The sequence below is a fragment of the Rhipicephalus microplus genome, unplaced genomic scaffold (genome assembly GCF_043290135.1).
Source record: "Rhipicephalus microplus isolate Deutch F79 unplaced genomic scaffold, USDA_Rmic scaffold_14, whole genome shotgun sequence".
In the NCBI taxonomy this organism is placed as follows: Eukaryota; Metazoa; Arthropoda; class Arachnida; order Ixodida; family Ixodidae; genus Rhipicephalus; species Rhipicephalus microplus.
This window is the reverse complement of record NW_027464587.1, coordinates 8751634-8771535: the sequence shown is the minus strand read 5'-3', so window position 1 is coordinate 8771535 and position 19902 is coordinate 8751634. Positions and strand designations below refer to the sequence as shown.

General features: G+C 47.2%; 1 protein-coding gene across 1 annotated transcript in view; it reads left to right on the top strand.

The window, feature by feature from the left end:
* Nucleotides 1-19902, top strand: part of Ras85D (GTPase ras-like protein 1) — a 314926-nt gene that overhangs the window by 168720 nt on the left and 126304 nt on the right. The window contains exon 5 of the mRNA XM_037432124.2: nucleotides 1835-1937. Coding sequence (XP_037288021.1) covers nucleotides 1835-1937 — 103 coding nt within the window. The remainder of the gene's footprint in view (nucleotides 1-1834; nucleotides 1938-19902) is intronic.

Below are 19902 nucleotides of genomic sequence, written 5' to 3'. Positions count from 1 at the left end.
AGCGGTTATACAAATGAACCCTACACTGCCTTATTACTTCTTAAGAAATCCACTCAGTATTGGTTGCATGAAAGCCGACCACACTGGGACCTGATAAGATACACTATGAAATGTTAGCCCATCTCTGCCCCGCCGCGGTGGTCTAGGAGACACACGTACATGCAGCCGAAAAACAACTTCCAACAAGCGGTTATACAAATGAACCCTACACTGCCTTATTACTTCTTAAGAAATCCACTCAGTATTGGCTGCATGAAAGCTGACCATACCGGGACCTGATGAGATACACTATGACATGTTAGCCCATCTCTGCCCCGCCGCGGTGGTCTAGTAGCTAAGGTACTCGGCTGCTGACCCGCATGTCGGGGGTTCGAATCCCGTGCATTTCTGACAGAGGCGGAAATGTTGTAGGCCCGTGTGCACAGATTTGGGTGCACGTTAATGAACCCCTGGTGGACGAAGTTTCCGGAGCCCTCCACTATGATGTCTCTTATAATCATAGGGTGGTTTTGGGACGTTAAACCCCACATATCAATCAATTAGCCCATCTCTCTAAACCGGCCACAGAAACACTCCTGACATTCTTTAACGAACTGTGGACATCTGGAAAATTACAAGATTGCCTGATGCCTGGAAGGACATTATTGTCCCTTTTTTGAAAACAGAAAAACCATCAACCGATCTTAGTACGATCCTAGTAGCTACAGCCTTTCAGTGCCTAAATATGCCTTTTTACGTTCGTCAAGTAAATTTCGTGCTTAAATGATCTGTTGATATAGAATAAAACAAGAAGCAATTGGCGTGGCCATAATAACGACAACGCGTGCATAGCGCGCAAGTTTTTTTTTTTTTCGTTTGTTTTCAGCTCCTGGTAAGGTGCGATTATGGTTAGACGTAGGGTCGACGCACTGCCACAGCAAACCATATTGCCACGTTCATTTTAGTTCAAGCTCAAGTTTAGTGCTCACCCGGTTACACTACGTTGAGCGCAAACCGCGCCTACGATGTGGCGGCGCTGCTCTCACCGCCAGGGTCGTCGGGGAAACTTAAGTGCTGATTCGTTATTCGATGCTAAGTTTCACTGTATTAGACATTTCCTGCATTTCCTTGAAGCAAACATCACTTTTAAGACATATTCAACCCTCGCGGCTATATTTAATAACATTTCACAGCTCCGGTGCGTGCTGAAGCGCCACAGCCGCTCCGATGCCCCGCTGCGGGCGAGGGTGCCCCCTAGCGGTTTCTCCTGTCTCGATGTCAAACTTTCGCCGAAGCTTAATGACCAGTAAAGGTATCAAGACTCTGGTCACGTCATGGTTTATGGTTGCAAAATCCCACGTACCTATTTTTAGTTTTGCAGTTCTGTTTAAAATACTTGTTGCTTTTGAGAGCTCATTTCTTTTTGAGTTCTCTCTGTTAAGACAATCTTGGGAGGTTGTTAGCACCATTTTGCATCTAAATGTGTGTGTGTGTGTGTGTGTGTGTGTGTGTGTGTGTGTGTGTGTGTGTGTGTGTGTGTGTGTGTGTGTGTGTGTGTGTGTTGTGTGGGTGTGTGCACACACATCGATATACACACTGTAGGTGCACGTACATTGATAAACAGAAGCTTTAAACACAGGTAAACAAGGAAAAAAAGGAGCACCAAGAAATCGTTTGAAAAAAAAAACTGAAGGGCATTTACAAAAAAGCTTGTCAAAATAATTAACACAGTGGTTGAATAAATTAAGCTTAGTATACCAGAACAGCAGATATGCTGTACTGTATAGTTTATGTGGGATCACAAACTTTGTACACAAAGCAACAGCATCCTGATAAAGAGCCTTGTCATGTGCAGTGCCATGAGGGACCAGTACATGCGGACAGGCGAGGGCTTCCTGCTGGTCTTCGCAGTTAACAATGGCAAGTCATTCGAGGACATCAGCATGTACAGGGAGCAGGTGGGTAAGCCTTTTCAAGTCGGTAGTATCCACACAAGGTTAAAAAAAACAGTGCCTTGCTTTTTTAAACTATTCGCAATGCCCACGGCATATAGGTGGCATGCTGTACAATCGGACGGCTGTGGAGGGATGATGAACCAGTGAATTCGCATAAAAAAAAATATAGGACGTGCGGACGTGCTCCCCGTGCCGCTTTCACCGGATGAACTCTTTATCCTCAAATAAATGTATATTGAACCAAACTACTTTCCCAGCCGATAGGAACTGCTGAATGTTCGCTACCTTATTTCGTGCTGCAGTGCAAACGGTGGTGGTGTCAGCTGATCGACCGTGTATCGACGTTTTGCGTAATCCTGTGCGTGCTACAGAAAACTGCGTGAACTAGAATTCACGTATGAACTGAATGGCGCCCCGCCGCGGTGATCTAGTGGCTAAGGTACTCGGCTGCTGACCCGCAGGTCGCGGGTTCAAATCCGGGCTGCAGCGGCTGCATTTCCGATGGAGGCGGAAATCTTGTAGGCCCGTGTGCTCAGATTTGGGCGCATGTTAAAGAACCTCAAGTGGTCGAAATTTCTGGAGCCCTCCACCACGGCGTCACTCATAATCATTTAGTGGTTTTGGGACGTTAAAACCCACATATCAATCAATGAACTGATTGGCACTCCAAGATCATTTGTGCCGAGCCTGTCTGGTGGATTTTCCGTAGTAGTAGGCCACTAGCGAGTAGCATGCCGTTGCAACTGCATAGGATCGAATGTTTCACGAAGCGATGGTTTGCGAACATAATACGCCATCGTCATTACTTGCGCTGTAAGCATTATGCAGCTGCTTCTCCAATGGAACACAAGCATTTAACTTCCCATTAAGTAGCGCTTTTGTCATAGCCATGATCAGACTAACAATGTGCAATTCACTGCACTCGGATGTGGCAGATTTCATCAGCGCGTTCGAAACTAGGATATCAACACGCATTTGCTTTGCAACGTCAAAATTGCGAAAATATGTCGAACTACGTCGTTCGGATGGCGCCAGTGAACTGCAGGAGAAGTTAGCGTGGACTGTAGTTGTAACTGCATATTTCATTAACTGCGTATTTTTGCACTATTTCGCTTCGATGGTTGAGTTTGCGCGTGTTGGCCGCATGCGGCTGTAATTGAGATACATCCAATGCACAAGAAAAAGTATACTTTTATTTTGAGCTCGCTGAAGGCTATTATACAATAAGTACAATCAAAGCGACTTGCAAGGGTGAAAAAACAACACACGATGGGACATGCAGTGCAACTCTGCTTGTGAGCTAGCAGCTGATGATTCATAGCCGCTGTCGCTCTCAGCGCGTTGAAAACCATTCACATCCAGTGAAAAATTTTCGACGTCAAGACGGTTTTTTTGAACATCACTGTTGAAGGTAATCGGAAGAATTCTCTCTGCCAAACGACTTCGACAGCACCAAGATCGTGTCATTCACCACGCACAACACCCACACGGCGTCACTCACCACGTTTATCTGAGGGCTGGGAGATCATTTCACTCTGATACCCAGCAAGAAAAGAATCGCTTGCAGTCTGCTGCCATTAATCAACGAACGTAAAAAACAAGCAGCGAAGCGTAGGCCAAGGTTTAGAAACACAAATCGGGAGCCTGCGGTACTTTCCGCAAACGATGAATGTTATGGGATTTATGCACTACAAAAGCATTGACGAATGCTATATGCATGTAAAACAAGGCAAGATTTAACTGGAATGGTCAGGCCATAACGTTTACCTATGCAAAGTGGCTGCAGAAAATCTCGCGAAGCGGATATGTATACTCTGCGGGCTATAATCGAAAGCATGAGTTGCCACTTATTTTCACGAAAACTTCTCGTCTCGCAGCAATGAATCAGATTTATCGTGTCACGAATGATCTGGTATATTCACTGATTCCTGACGCATACAAAATATTTTGTCGTCATTTCTTGCTAATGCGTTGATACTGCATCTAGCGTCGCCAAACAAGGCAGCATTGGGAGCCTCTGCCTACTGATAATCCTTGAGAGGAGGCTCTTGAATTTTGCTAGGGGGCGCGACAGTCTATGAGCATTGCAAATTCTCCAGTATTAAGCCTTATGTAGGGTTGTACAGTCGGGAGAAAAAGTTGTGCATCATTTGAAAAGTGAAAGCAACTGATAACACTGGTGCAGAAGGAAAGGGAGCATTGTAAAGGGAAACCTGTGGGCAATGTTGCCAAATGTCTTTCAGGCCTAATGTAACGAAGGATTGTGACAGTATGAGTGGTGGAGTCGCTGCTTTATTCAAGGAGTTGCTAGGAATGAGCATGGTTTCTAGCCTCTTGGGAATAGTGTTGTACTCCGCCTATTTTGATGCCAGTCTGCTCATGCACAGTTGCTTAGTGGCTGAGGACTGATGCACAGCTGGTCTGAGGTGTACATGAGTGAGTATGCTTTGGGAGATGATTTGGACTCTAACCAAAAGTTTTGAAGAAACCTGACGTTTCGAAACCGACTTGGTTTCTTCCTCAGGGATGACTGCAGCACGACGCAGCAGCGGCGTCTTCAAAGCACTTGCGGGACGGATAATGACCCCCCCCCCCCCCCTTTCTCTTTCGTTTTTCCGTCGAGCGCAGTCCATGTGTATACACTGGGGGAAGGGTTCCGGGAGAGTGGTTGATGGTATGGGCTGTCCTCTGTATGTGCCACGACTCGAGTAATAACCTTCCTTCCAGTTCGACTCGCTTTCAAAGATGGCCATTGCTTCTAAATTTATCCGGCGTAAGCATAAGGTACCCTATTTCTTTTTATGCACTGCTTTTTAGAGGACACACACGGTAGGGGTTTTTTTGGCCTATAGACAGAACGTCCTAGCCACATGATATATCACTGCAAAAGGAAAATGAAGTTTGTTAAATTGTGTAGCGTCAGCTCAGAGATGAATTTTGTTAAATTGTGTAGCCTCACAGAGTCCGGAGAGGGAAAGCTGAGCTCCTCCGGGTAGATGGCCGCAGACCCGAATGTCGGCAGCGGTCCATGGCTGCTTTCAGCTACCGGCTTCCAGAACCCTCTCAAACATGGCAGCCACTCGATCCCTGAGAACAGCTTCTTCGACACGTTCCCACACTTCGGGAATGTCGGTGCTTTACGATGGCCTCGCGTAGATGACAATAGCCGAGTTGAGAGGTTGACCTAATGAGACCAGCTCAGTTTCGCCGTCCCATGCTCTTCGAGCCCATTCAACAAAAGGCTTGTCTTGCGAAGCTTTCGTTGAGACCCGACTGCTTCCTGGAACATCTACAGGACAGCTACAGAACAGCGTCTTGCAGAATGGGCGTCGATGGAGTTGAAAGCATCCCAGCAGACTTAGCGCATTAAAAGCCCTACATTTAAGGTCGGAAACCGAACCGTTTCTCGGGGACATTTTACAGAAGCTAGAAAGAGCTGAGAAAAATGGCTAGACAATCCGGCTTGTATGGGTGCCGAGCCATGTTGGTATCCCAGGAAACGAAAAGGCAGGCAGGGTAGCAACAAGGGCAGGTCATCAAAGCATAGCAGAAATAAGGGCACCATTCAGAGACTGTTTCAACAGTTGTCGGACAGCCTTTAGGGCAAAATGGCAAAAAGAGTGGCAAGCTCAAGTGCATAACAAGCTTCAAATTATCAAGCCTATTCTACAAGAATGGAAGTCTTGCAATCACCAAAAGCGCTTCATCGAAGTAACACTATGCCGCCTGCGTATAGGTCATACTCACCTAACCCACAACTTTTTAGTGTGCAAAGATCAGCCAGAATGCGAACATTGCAAGGAACCTCTGACTATCAATTATATTTTAATAACATGCCCAGTTTTTGAAAAAAGTAGACACGTTTATTTTAAACATTTTACAGAACACAAACACCTTTACACCCAATGTTAATACTATCAGAAAATGCACCCATCCCCATGTAGGATGTTTTTAGGTTTCTAGACGCCGCAGGTCTTCTAAACAAACTGTAAACAGAAACCTGTTTTTCACCTCGCATTTTAACCTTATTATCATAATCACCCAGTGTCTGGCGCATCATAGCCATTGTTGCTTTTGCGCCATAAAACCCAACGTAACTAACTTTTGCACTGCTGTTTCTTTCTTTCGCCCTGCTGTTTGCCACCTCTTTCATGCCTTCGCATTACTGCGTTTCTTTGCTTCACTCTTTTACGGCAACGATTGCGACCGAACTTTTTTTCACAACTAGGAAATCTGCCTCGGATTGCGTCGTCGGTGGTTTTACAGCTCAAGGGCGCCCCACGAAACTTGCTGTGGACGGAATCGGAAGACTGGCGCTTTACACAAGATTTCATTTGCAAAACCGCTTTCTTTTTATTTTTCGTCCGGCCGCTCAGACGCATGCAAACCGAGTTTGACGCCGATGCAGAACCCCTAGTTCTGTTCACTACGCTCAAACTTGTCGAGCCTTTCTTTACACCCGTAGCGTCTTTTGTCTCACTCGCAGCTCTACGACGTCGCTTTCGTCAGCGCCGCTTCTTGCAGTTCGTTTCCAAGCGTCCCGATCGCTGCTCAAGCTCGACCGCCCTCTTACAGAACTCGTCAGCTGTCGACGCCGCGCCGTCTAAATGATTTTCGAAAAAAATCACCTATTTCACACTCTATACTGGCGGACAGCTTGACGCTCTTAGGAACAGTGCTGCTGTTTTCCTTCAAGCCATCTAGCTCGCATTGCAGGGAGCTGCCTACAGTCAAACTGTTCTCTTTACTCACTGCTTTGGTCGTTGCTCCTGAGCTTTCTCCGATTTCCTTTCCTATTTCCACATTGTTTGCAAGTTTCATTGACGAGACAACCTCAGTTGAGGTCTGTACCAGCTTGTCTACAGCTATCCTAGCTGTTTCGTTAGCATTGTCTACAGCTATCCTAGCTGTTTCGTTAGCATTAAACTGGCTCAGCACCTTGTCGCGCTCGCTCTGGCCTTCATCGGCCTCTCTATGCAGCGCAGCATTTTTCGCAGCACTCAAATTCAGTCCATCATCGAACATGCTACTGTCTATACACGTGCTAGCCTCCTCTACGGCTCCAAATGGCACTGCAGTCATTTTTTTGGCGCAGTGCGCTACAGTTCTGGATGGCTGAATATTCTGCCGCATTGTTTCAACCTTCTGTTCCGATAGTTCAATCTTTAGGTCGAGGGCTCGCTCACGCTCTTCACCTCGCTCACGTATTTCTTTCTCCCATTTTCGCTCACTCTCCACTTTCGTGCCATAGGAGACACTCATACCTCTCTCAGGCTTTGTTTTTCTACCAGCACGCCATCGCGGGTTCTTCACGGGAGCGTTTGTGAGCTTGTCGTACTTGATTTTCCTTCTCTGAACTCGGATGCCGAAGCACCGCAGTAAAGCTGCCTTAGCTACATTGTACTTTTGAACTGTTCCTCGGAAAAGTAGAGTATCCTACCCATTAAGTCGCATGGGAGAACACTGTATAAGGCAATAGACCAATAATCTTCGTCGAGCTCTAGGTCTGTGCAAACGCTCTCGTAAGAGGTTAGATAACGCTCTATATTCTCGCCCTCTTCGAATGCAAGGATCCTCGAACTTACATGAGACCGTCTAAGGCATTGTATTGCTCTTCTTGTCTCTTCTTGTTGTTATTCTATTATCTCCTTTCTCACTTATCTTTCCCATTCTCTCGTTCCATTCTTTTCGTTTCTTCTCTTTCCTTCTCCGGCTCATTTCTTTTCTTTTTCATTCCTTCAATCTTTTTAAAGCTTTTAACGCGTATCCATTATCCTCCAAACTGGCGTTTTGCAAAATCAGCTCCAAAATTTGTGACCTGCCCATTCCTTCCTTAACCTTAATACCCAGGTCTTCGCAGATATACAAAAGACCATCTTTTAGCAGTGTCTTCACCTCCATGATTGCCGTTATACTTTGGTCCTGCATCTCATAAGTAATTAAGTTATCCCTCTCACTCATTACTCACAAATAAGTGATCTCCCTAACTCACATACAGTCCAGCTTCTACTTAACTCACAAAATGAAGCCTGGAAAGTTGTAGCAAAGACCAAGCACTCACCACAGCACAGCACCAAGACGTGAGGTCCATCTCACCACTGCCAACCAGTTGTGAAGGGTAGGAAGTTGATGATGGCATCCCATCGCTGCCATTAGTTGTAAAGGGTAGGAAGTTGATAATGGCATGTACGGTGGGTTCTCTTTAGGGTAGTTGGCTCCCCGCCGTCGTCCGCATAGCTTATCTTCGCCAGTGATGGGACGCGTTGAGAGATAGAAAGAAGGTTTATTTACATGATGGATGAAAGAAGGGAACTGTAAAGAGATACAGAAGGTTGCGCTATGTACAGAGGTTCAGTTCATGATTGAGCGCTTATTTACAAAATGTCTTCGGCTTTTATTGCCCTCCGTCTCCTTACACGGAGGTCCGAAGGAGACTGTCACCATTCTTGCCACTAATCAGGTGACGAAGTCTATGTGGTTCACCCACCAGAAAAGGTGCAGATATTGCACCACTCGGCTATGTGAAAAGGTCCAATGGTAGCACAAGCGCACCACATAACGCACCCAGCCCACGTCTTGAAGGTACCGCAGGGCAAAAAGGTAGTCCGGAGAGGGAAAGCTGAGCTCTTCCGGGGAGAGAGAGAGAGAGAGATTGACTTGAGTTAAACATATCCTGAGGGGGCTGAGAAAGGGCCATTCCGACCCTTAATTCAACCTGGAGGCGCTCCGCCCAGGATGGCGCTGGCAGCCGAAGGCTTGTAGCGATGTCCCGGGCCCTCTGGTCCGCCTGTAGTTGCTGCTTGTATTCATTGTAAAATTGCAATAGGGATGGTTGCTAAGGGAGCATGTGGGTGGTGTGTCGGTGTCGACTTTGTGTAATGCGGATGGTTTTATGTACGTACGTGTTTGCAATCTTCTTAGAGTTAGAGCTTGTGCTTTAAATTTTGGGTGTGGTGCTGGGAACCCCGGTAATGTGAAGTGATCTCGTGTTATGTGAGTGCTTTGTCCTGGCTGCAGAGATTCTCGTACCGCTCACTCATCGAGGGGTCGTTGTCCGCGGCGCGGCGTGTGAGCTCACGTGCCAGGCGGTTGACATCTTCGTTGGGATTGCAGTGGTCGAGTCCCGGTAACTGTCCCATGTAAGCTAGGATACGTAGATTTGAGCTTTCTCTTCTTTAACAAGAATTTCTTCGCTTTTGTACTCTTACTGCATTGGCGGTAAGTTTTCCAGTGCTTCTAGCTACTAGACCAGCCGCGAACGTTCGTGCCGCCGTCTTGGAGTCTGTGTATATTGTGGAGTAGGCTTGGCGGCTCTGCAAGGCTAACGCGATCGCCATTTCCTCTGCTTCGTGGACATGGCTTGTTTGGATGGTTGCCGCGTATATGAGGTTTCCGTCTATATCAACGACTGCTATGGCCAACGCCTCCCTGCCGTAGTAGCGGGCGGCATCTACGAATAGCGCGTGCGTGTTGCGTTTTTTTGCCTTGTTTATGAGTGCCCCCGCTCTGTCCTTCCTTAGCCCTTTGTTGAACGTTAGGTGAACGTTGCGGAGGATTGGCTCAACCCTAATGTGTTTCCTCACGTCATTACCAAGCTGTGTTCTTTTCCCTGGTTGAAAAATTGGACAAATGCCTGCGTCTCATAGGATGAGATGGCCTGCCTGCGTCAACGACAGGCGTGTGATCTGTGCCACTCTCTGAGCCTCAAAAATTTCTTCGGCTGTGTTGTGCAGACAGAGTTGCTCGAGTTTCTCGTTGCTCATGCTATTGGACAAGCAAAGTGCAGTTTTCAGTCTCTTGCGAAGCATGGAGTCAACCTTTTTGATTTCAGCCTTCGTAGGTTTCAGAAACGGGAACGCGTATGCTACGTGACTTACGAGAAAGGCGTGATACGCCTTCATGATGTTGTCTTCTAGGAGGCCTGCTCTCTTGTTGGCGATTCTAGCAATGCCTCTTGCAAAAGTGTTCGTGCTTTTTTAAAGGTGCTTGAGTGCTTCCTTGTTGTGGTCCTCCTTGGCGCTTAACGTTAGCCCTAGTACCTTGACCGTATTGTCACGAGGTCGTGACGGGGCCGAAGACAGGATACTTTTTGTTGGGATTTAACAGTTTATTTGGGCGAACCTGTGCCCGGCAAAGGGAAAGTTCGATTACAGTAGCAGGCTTGCGCAGATAGCAGTGAACGGAGTGTCTGCCGTCGATCAGCTACTGACAAGCGGCGAAGCGCGTCGGCATTTATTCTCTTGCCGTCGAATGTTCTAGCGTTATCGCTGGTGGTTATAACTGGGACACTTGTTAGTTCGCACTCATATCTGTACCTGTGATTACATTTTGTACATCGTTTTTGTTTAAGTAGCTCGTTAAGTGTCGAGCTGTAAACGTTGTTAGTTAGCTCTCATCTTGTGTGTGTTGTTGTTTTCGTGCGTCATTTGTGAGCAGCGCTCTGCTTGTTTCGATCTGCTAGCCGATGCGTTCGTTTCCACGAGTGATATGCACTTGCGGTCCCAAGTACGAGGGCGCGGCAGCGGATGGCGTGTGCTAAACCGCAAAGCCACACTTACTGCCGCGTAGGTAGTATATGATTTAGCTTGATTGAGATGTTTATGGCTGGTAGAATTGTCGCGATGACTGGCGCCGCATTCGTCGGTAGCAGTCATCCCGTTCCCATGAATTTCCATGCATCACCACTCATGCGCCAAAGTAGCAGTAATCACTGTGTGATCTACTGAGGCTTTTATAGCACATACGTAAAATCGTAAGTTCTTCACAGTAACATATGTGAATGAATATTTGAGTTTGAATATGTGGTTATCGCATTGAATATGAATATTACAAATGAAATATTCGACGAGTATTCAAAGCTTTCAAGTATTCGCCCACCCCTAATTTTAAAACCTTTCTTTCTGTTCTCCTTGTCTAATTCAGTAACCATGAATTGGAATTTGTCTCGGGATTTTTGAGCAATGCGATTTCATCGGTGAAGTGCAGGTTACTAAGGTACTCTTCAATAACACATATCTATAATTCTTCCCAATCTAGGGCTCTGAAAACCTCTTATCACAGCCGCTGTATGAAAAAACGCACAGTACGGCCTGCCGAGTCGAGCGGCTTTGCCGTAGTTGCAAATGCGGCCGCTGCGGCGCGACAAATTGTGTACAGGAGAGGCGGGAAAACTGGCGGCAGTGACTCGGTCTAGGCAGCAGCTTCAGTAAATAAGTTAGTCGTCATCACACAATGACCCCATTCATTTGTTCTAATCAGTGTTTTTTAAACCTCGCTTATCGCACCCATGACATATCACGTATTTGGTTTCGTACGTTGGCCAGTCAACTGCCGATTTTTCGGACACCTGAATTTTCGGACATGCCCGATGATTCGGACATCTTCGCAGCACCGCCACGAGCCCCATAGAATCAATGTATAAGGAAGTCTGAAGTTTCGGACGCTCGAACCCCCCGGAGTCCAGTTTTCTGGACTTTTTGACGCGACGGAAGGTCGAAAACCACCACTGACCTCCAGTGGAAACCACCACAACTGCGTCACACACAATTACGATCGCATAATTAAGCGCGCCGGTCTACTGTGGCGGCATCTGTTGCTTGGACTCGTTGATCGTTAGCGGAGAAACACACACGGCCTTCGAGATTCCTTACATTGGCCGTGTTTATCGTGCAAGGGTGCTTCGCTGACAATCGAAACTATCCACCCGGAAATTTTTTGGTGCCAATAAAGTTCCTTTTGCTTTAGCGCTTGTGCTCGTGCGTGCTACTCTGGCTTCCCGCGCAGTGCTTTCGCGAAGCGTTTTACCACTTCGAACTAGAACTAACAGTCACAGACCGATTTGGTCTGGCCATGCTGGCTATCTTGAATGTTTACCAGCGCCACCTCCGCTGTACCCGAGGCACCGTCGCGCCGTTTTGTTTACGCAGCTCACATGGTGTTTGGCGAGCCTAGTGCGCGGTTGTGAGATCGTGTGAAGTGGGCTCTGCAACGCTAAGCCTAGGTGCTTCGACGCTCGCCAGCAAACTCCTTTGTTCACATTGTGAGGATTTCGCTTGCCTGCGATGGCCCCCACTCCGCCTTCGTTGTCCTCGCCGATGGCATCGAAGCACGGAAAAAATGTACTGTCGGTTAACGATGGAGAAGAAAGCCACCATTATTAAGTTGGTGAAGAGTGGCCTATCGCAGGCTCACGTGAGCAAGGAGATTGGCATTTCCAAGCAAACAGTTTCCGATTTCCTGAAGAACAAAGACAAGATCTTGGAAGTGGCCGAAAAACTGTCTGGTGTCCAAATGATGAATGCAAGCCAAAGTGTTCATCCAAAGCTTGAGGACGCTCTCGTCGTGTGGCTTAATTCAATGATTGCCAAGCAGTTGCCAATTTCAGGCTGCATCTTGAAACAAAAAAGCGGAAACTCTCGCTCTTCGAATGGACATCACGAACTTTAAGTTCAGTGATGGATGGCTGAGAAACTTCAAGCATCGGAATAACCTCAAGTTCAAGAAGATGTGTGGCGAAAGGGGCGCCGTCGACAGTGCAGTTATTGCGCAGTACTGCAGTGTAAAAATCCAGTCTTTGTTGCAGCAGTTCTCTGCTGACAATATTTTCAACTGCGACGAAACTGGCTTGTTTTACAAGCTGCTGCCGGAAAGAACTCTCGTTTTTGCTGGTAACGCATGCCATGGTGGCAAGCATAGCAAAGAACGGCTGACCGTTCTTTTCTATGCGAGCGAAATGACGTCATGGTAAGGACTCGCCTGCTCCGCCGCCGGCACGTGCCGACGTTCGCTTTTTTCCGAGTCCGTCGTGTGCCCCCTCTTCAGCGATAAGGTGGTGATTTCTTCACAATTTCGAGTAGTAAGTCTTTAAAGGTACAAAGTAAACATATTTATTACTGCTGAATGTTAACTAATCTGCAGAAACTATGGATCCACATTGAAAATGAAAGTGCAGAACAGCGAGACATTGGTGCTTTTAACCATGCACGTACTCAACGAAAACAATGCTGTGAAAATATTCATACTAAATGGGTGTGACTTCATTACAACTTAGCATAGACTATGCAATTAAATATTCCACATGAAGTTAGGACGTTTTCAGTTTTCTCATGGCATTGTGATTTACCACGCAAGTTATGCCTGCCTCTGCAAAAAATCAGTTCATCAACAAAAAGATCTTGGGGAGGGTAACCGACGTTATAAGCCACTGTCGTACCTTCGAGACCCTGAAGATTTGACGTAGCACTCTCAAGTTCGGTTGCCTAGAGAATGTAATCACAGTGGCGAGAGTTGACGAATGCGCGCCGCTTGATCTCGCATCAACAGTACGCGAGATCTTTTGAAAAGAGCTTACTCAACACGCTCGCCTGATGCCGTATGAAGCTACACCGGCGGCGCCTCCCTCTCGCAATCCCCTGTCGGTTGCCGCAGCAGGCGTCGATGACATCTACACGCCACTCTCACCACCGAGGTCACAGCACAGTACCTGCCCGCTGCCAAAGCAGGAAGATCGTTTCAGTTACCTCTGCCAGCCGGCCAACACCTATTACGACCCAAACGAAGATGTATCGGTGTCACCACCACGTCAGCGCAATGCCTTCCAAAAGTACAATGCATACTGCCAAGCCTCTGTGTGTTAGCGTTGCGGTATCACTGGGCATATAGAAAAACTAAAAGTGAAGGATTCATTCATTATAAAGAACTCACAACTAATCGTCGAAGAATTGCGTTGTGCTAAGTTTGACGTAGTGGATCTATATTATTCCCTTCCACAGCTGGAGCTAATGAAATGTGTGAAAGAATGCATTACGGAGGACAACAAGCTAAATTTACAAAACGAATGTGGTTTAAAGGTGCAAACCTTTCTAGAGTTACTGATGTTCTATCTGCAATCAACCTTAATCTTTTGGGAAGGGAAAACGATGGTTCAAAAAGTGGGGGGTCTGTATTGGGTCTAAGCCCCGCCGCGGTGGTCTAGTGGCTAAGGTACTCGGCTGCTGACTTGCAGGTCGCGGGTTCAAATCCCGGCTGCGGCGGCTGCATTTCCGATGGAGGCTGAAATGTTGTAGGCCCGTGTGCTCAGATTTGGATGCACGTTAAAGAACCCCAGGTGGTCAAAATTTCTGAAGCCCTCCACTACGGCGTCTCTCATAATCATATGGTGGTTTTGGGACGTTAAACCCCACAAATCAATCAATCAATGTATTGGGTCTAAGATAGGCCCAGTTTTCAGCGGTAGCTTTCTCGAAAAAGTTTATTCCAGACTAAAAAAGAAGTTTGAGGGGAAGGTGGTTCGTGTGGCCCGTTACGTTACTTAATAGCAGTGCCCAAAAAGGAGGAGCGCATGAGTGTTGAAAAAGTTCTCCAGATCTTTCAAGAAACAGGGATGGGGCGGAAATTCACCAGCAAAATGCCTTCACAGCATGCCTTACAGTTGTTACTAGACATTAAGATGACTTTTATCAACCACCACCCTTGTTGGGCGCGTATCCTAAAATCTGTAAAACCTTCGCTTAATTACAAGTCCGGTCATTCAAAATTAGTGAAGAAGGGCATTGCTACGTCTAGCCTCGGGGCTGCGATCCTGCAGTCGTAATGGCACCAGGCGGAACAAAGCTTCTATGAACAGGTGTGTCGCCTTCAGGTAGCCGGCTTCCCGACGCCCGTTATCACTTTTGTTTGCGAAGGTCTGATACGTCAGATCAAAAAGGGTGAAAGAAGTGTTAAAGTGTTAAAAAACAATAGGTCAAAGAAATGTGCCACCATGCCCTACAAGCATAGATTAGCCCATGGACTAAAAAGTGTGGCATCTAGGTATGATGTACAGGTTCTATTCTCAGCAAAAACCAAATTAGGAAAATTGTGCCCTATGATGAACAAAACGCATAATAAGAAGAGCTCTAGCCAAAATAAATGCAGTGTAAAACACAGGGACGCCTCACTACTCTGTGTACTAGGGGTAGTGTACAGAATTTCCTTAACATGCGGAAGGGTTTATGGTGAGCAAACAGGGCGTTGTCTCTATATACGATTAAAAGAACACTCTGGAAGCTTCAAGACCAGCACATATGCGAATTGGCTTTCGCACTGTCACATGTGTGGATGCAGGCCCTTGTTCAAAGAAACGACAGTACTCTACAAACATAGCGATCAGATCACAAGAGAACTAGTGGAAGCATTCTATATCAAAAGAGAAGGGGAGTCCTGCATCAGTCAAACATCAATTTCTTTACATGAAAAAGAAGAAATCCTAATCAGTAGCATGTTTGTTTGAGTGGAATATGCTGCACCTGCGCAGTTACTCGTAGTGCAAAATTAATAATGACGTCGACACGGTCCTTCGCTGGCCCTCTGCGCGTGTTCTGTGTGTTTTTATCTTATGTGTTCAGATAACTAGTATATTTCAATAAATTCTTCAGTTGAGAGTCGGCGCTTGTTTGTGTCTCTTCTCTTCGTCCCGTGAGTTGGTGCGTTGGTACTGCCCATAAGCCACGTTCCATTTCCCAAGTTTTCGTTATCGTCCCAGAACACCACACGATTCTCAGCGCAAACCGCGCCTGCAGTTTTCCAGAAGGTTCCGGACTGTAGTAGATCATTTTGATAAAATCACTCCCACTGTGCGAACGGTACAGATTGTTCGGGAACCTACGCCACCGCCAGCGAGAACGCTAGAACATTCGACGGCAAGAGTATAAATGCCGACGCGCTTCGCCGCTTGTCAGTTGTTGATCGAAGGCCGACGCTCCGTTCGCCGCTATCAGTCCGAGACTGCTATCTGTGCGAGACTGCTGCTGTAATTGGACTTTCCTTTTACCGGGCACAGGTTCGCCCAAATAAACAGTTAAATTCCAACACGAAGTCTCCTGTCTTCGGCCACGTCACGACCCCGTGACATCTGGTGGTGGTGCTGGGTACGATCCCAGTACCTCGCGCACGTCACCAACTAGCCCAACTATCAGTCCTGCTTTTGGCATATAGTTCAGTTCTGTTGACACAGAGAGCAGACATTCAGATTCCCTGTCAGCGTTTTCTCCAGCGGGCACTGGTCACAACAACGGTCATTGGCCTGCCTATTCCAGGACTACCTCACGTTGAGAGAATTGCCGTGGCAGTTCTTCTGCTTCCGGCCATAGTTTGACGCAAGTCAAAATATGGTTGACAAAGTCTGTCTGACTGCATGGCTCGCTTTCACCAGGACAACGGCTGTCATCACCACCACTGCCGGGAAACTAGCCAGCCAGACAGATTGAGGTGAGGTCGCATAATAGGATTAGCCTCATTCCTTCGCCAGTTATGATGTCCAAGAACAGGGTAGCCAGCCGGTCCGCGAACTGGCTAACCTCCCCGTCCTTCCTCTTTCAATCCTCCTCCTCCAAGAACAAGATACCTGTGTTAATAGATGGCCTTTGTACAAGTGCTTTGGTGGACACTGGTGCCATAATGTCAGTAATGAGTCTTTCTTTCACAAATCGCATTTGCCACAAAGTTACGTCTTAAGGTGAATCAACGAGATTTCGTGGCATTAATGGGGAGGTACTTCAGGATGTCAAAGTTTGTGCCGTCAATGTCTTATTGGTAGGAAAGGTGTTCCCAGCAGAGTTTCTTGTGTACTGGAGTGAACATGAAATCGTTGCTGGGATGTGATCAAGGTATATTTGTGCGTGACGTTTATTCCCCCCTCCCTTTTTTTTCCGATATGACCGGGTCAAGTCACAACCAAGTTTTCATTTTTACACATGTAGTAGCACACAAAACCACGCGTCTGTTGTAAGGCAGTAGAATACAAATGCCTTCCTTGGAGCGAGCACAGGTGCCGATTTGTCGACAATACACAGTAGAAAGAAGAAACAGTAATGGATGACAGAGCCAAACCACGGAAACTGCCAGAATACAAGCAAGCTGGAGCGCTACTGCCAGTGCCTGTAGAGCGGCTAACATCAAAAGACCAAATGGACTGTTCCATATTATGGTCGGTAGACAAGGAAGCTTAAAGTTGGGCGCAGGACCTGGAAGCATGACAAAACTAACAAATAACGTGAAAGTAAAGAGTACAGCGAAATGTATACCCCATTTTTTTTCTACTGTAGCTCTTTTCAAAATTACCCTTCTAACTTTCTCTCGGCGAGTGGTTTTCAACGTCTATGTCGACTGCCATATATATGCACGGATGCACATGATTTTTACGAAAATTAACATTGGTACCACATGGTATTACGGGAGAACATACGACACTGCAAAGCGACAGAGTTCGGAAACAAGTGGAAATAATTACAAAAGTGCCTTGGGCTGGAATGCGGGCATTAGGAAAATAACTGGAGATAAGCCGCGGGAGTCATCAAAAAATTTAGACAAGAGAAAACCGTAAAGTAGTGTCACTACTGCAACAATGTTTGCAGCCAGCAGCTGTGTTGGTGTAAATGTAAACATATGCTTGTCCTGTGTAGGATGGAACACCCCATTTTTTTGTGTGCACACGTGCGTGTGTGTGTGTCTGCTATTCCTTGGCGCAAACTTAGAATATACAATAGACAGAGAACCTGACAAAAGACACGTGTGGCACAGGCTGAAGATCTGCAGTCATTGAAGGAGCACGTTCACGGCCGCTGCCAGGGTTTCAGTGTGTCATGAACTTATTTCGGGATCGCTTACATGGGATGGAATTGAGTCGGAAGACGGGTGTGGCAAGAAACAACTGTTACAATGTTAGCTCAAATGCAGCGCCCCCACGCAGCACTGATAGTTGTGTTGAGCTGTGCAAGCCTGGCACAGCAGTGGGTGGCCGTTTTGGAAACAACACAGTTCATTCTGGGCAAAGGGCTCAGCATGTTCTCATGTTCTTCGCGGGCCTGGTGACTACCGCCCGGCCATCCGTTAATGTAACAACTGGCAACGAGGATGAAAGGAAGTTTCATGTAAGTATTCGTTCCCGCACCGCTCTGCCATCTGTCCACCATGCCAAGTTTCGGCGATCTCGAGCCGTTCGAGCAGGGAGGAGACAACTGGCCCTGTTACGTGAACCGGCTCCAAGCATTTTTTGTGGCGAATGATGTCTCCTCAGACAAGCATACTGCCGTGTTCATCAGCTGCTGCGGGCAAAAATGCATGCTTTGCTCCGCAATTTGGTCAAGCCCGCCAAGCCCAGTGATAAAAGGCTGGACGATATTGTTCAAGTTATTGGCAGCCATTATTGTCCGAAGTCTTCTTCCGTCGTGCAGCGTTTTCGTTTCAACACATGCGTTTGCACGGAAGGGGAATCCGTCAGCAATTTCATCGCAGCACTAAAAAGCCTGTCCTAGCACTGCAACTTCGGGGCTGAACTCAAAAACATGCTCCGTGACCACATCGTGTGTGATATAAACAACGTGGATGTCCAGACAAGACTTCTGGAAAAACCGGACCTCACCTTTGATGACGCCGTGCAGACCGCCCTAGCAATGGAAGCAGCAAAAAAGGACGCAAAGGAGATAGTGCAAGCGAACACAAGCAATGCTTTCTCGACTCACCGTGGGGGCATCACCTGCTACCGCTGCGGGGACGGACATCTTGCTTCCAAATGCAAGAATGTGAAGACAATCTGCAATTACTGCCACAAGTCATTTGGCGAAGGTGTGCGATTCGAGACGAAGGGACAGCCAAGCCCAAAGCAACAGCCCTACCAAGGCACGTTCGTTCGCGGCTTGCAGTTCGCCGTCGTCGAGTAACTATCATCATGTTAATACTGTACGTTAGCAAGACGCCGCTACCACTTCATCTTACGAAGTTTTTGACATGTGGCTGGTCGACTACGCCACGGCGCCCCTGCCTTTTACTGTTGACGTTTGCAGCAAGCCGCTCCGCATAGAAGTGGACACGGGGGCAAGTGTCTCTGTCATGGCCGCCAAGTCGTGTCTTCTTTAGCTTTTGCCTTCAGTTCCTGTGCAGCCGTCACAAGTGCTTCTGCGAAGCTATTCCGGAGAACAAGGTTCAGGGCAAAGCTGACGTCAGCCTGAAGTTTCATAGCAAGGCGGCCGACCTACATTTTTTTCTGACCGGAGACGGATTGCCTACTCTTCTTGGACGCAACTGGATGCATGAGCTGGGCATCGACGTCTCCGATGTTGAAAAGTGCATGGGTGGTGAACACCCACGCACTTTCCGACGTCAAACACCTAGTCCAAGACTACGCCGAAGTGCTTAAAGAAGGCCTGGGTACATTCAAGAGTGCTAAAGCTTCTCTACATGTTCCTTCAGATGCTCTTCCTCAGTTCTTCAAGCCATGTCCACTGCCGTATGACATGACAGATGGAGTAACTCGAGAAATCCATAGACTAAGAAGAGATTTCATTCTTGTTCCAGTCAAGACAGCAAAGTGGGCTGCACCTATTGTTCCTGTGAACAAAAGGGATGGACGCATCAGAATCTGTGGAGACTTTCATATCACCATAAACCCAGTGGCGAATGTAGAGCAGTACAACATTTCAAGGATCGAAGACCTGTGGACTGTGATTGCTGGAGGTGAGAAATTCACAAAATTGGATTTGCGAGATGTGTACCAGCAAGTTGTCCTTGACGGGGCCTCTAGGGAGTACGTCACCATTTCTACGCATATTCTACCATTTCTACACCCGGTTGCCTTTTGGCGTCCCATCTGCACCTGCCATATTTCAGCGCGAGATGAACTTGTTGGGGACTGCCACGTATAGCAGTCTATTTTGACGACACTCTTGTGACTGGCGCAAATGATGCTGAGCATCTTTGCCACCTTCGTGCTGTGCTTAGCAAGTTTCAGGAATCTGGCCTCAAGCTGAAACTTGAAAAATGCCACATCTTTGTGCCACAAGTCGAGTATCTCGGGCACATCATCGGCAAGGAAGGCCTTTCCCCGAATCTTGACAAGGTAGCAGCCATTCTTCATGCTCCTGTGCCTCAGGATGTCAGGGAACTTCAGAGTTTCTTGGGACTTGTCAACTTCTACAGGCACTTCTTACCCTAT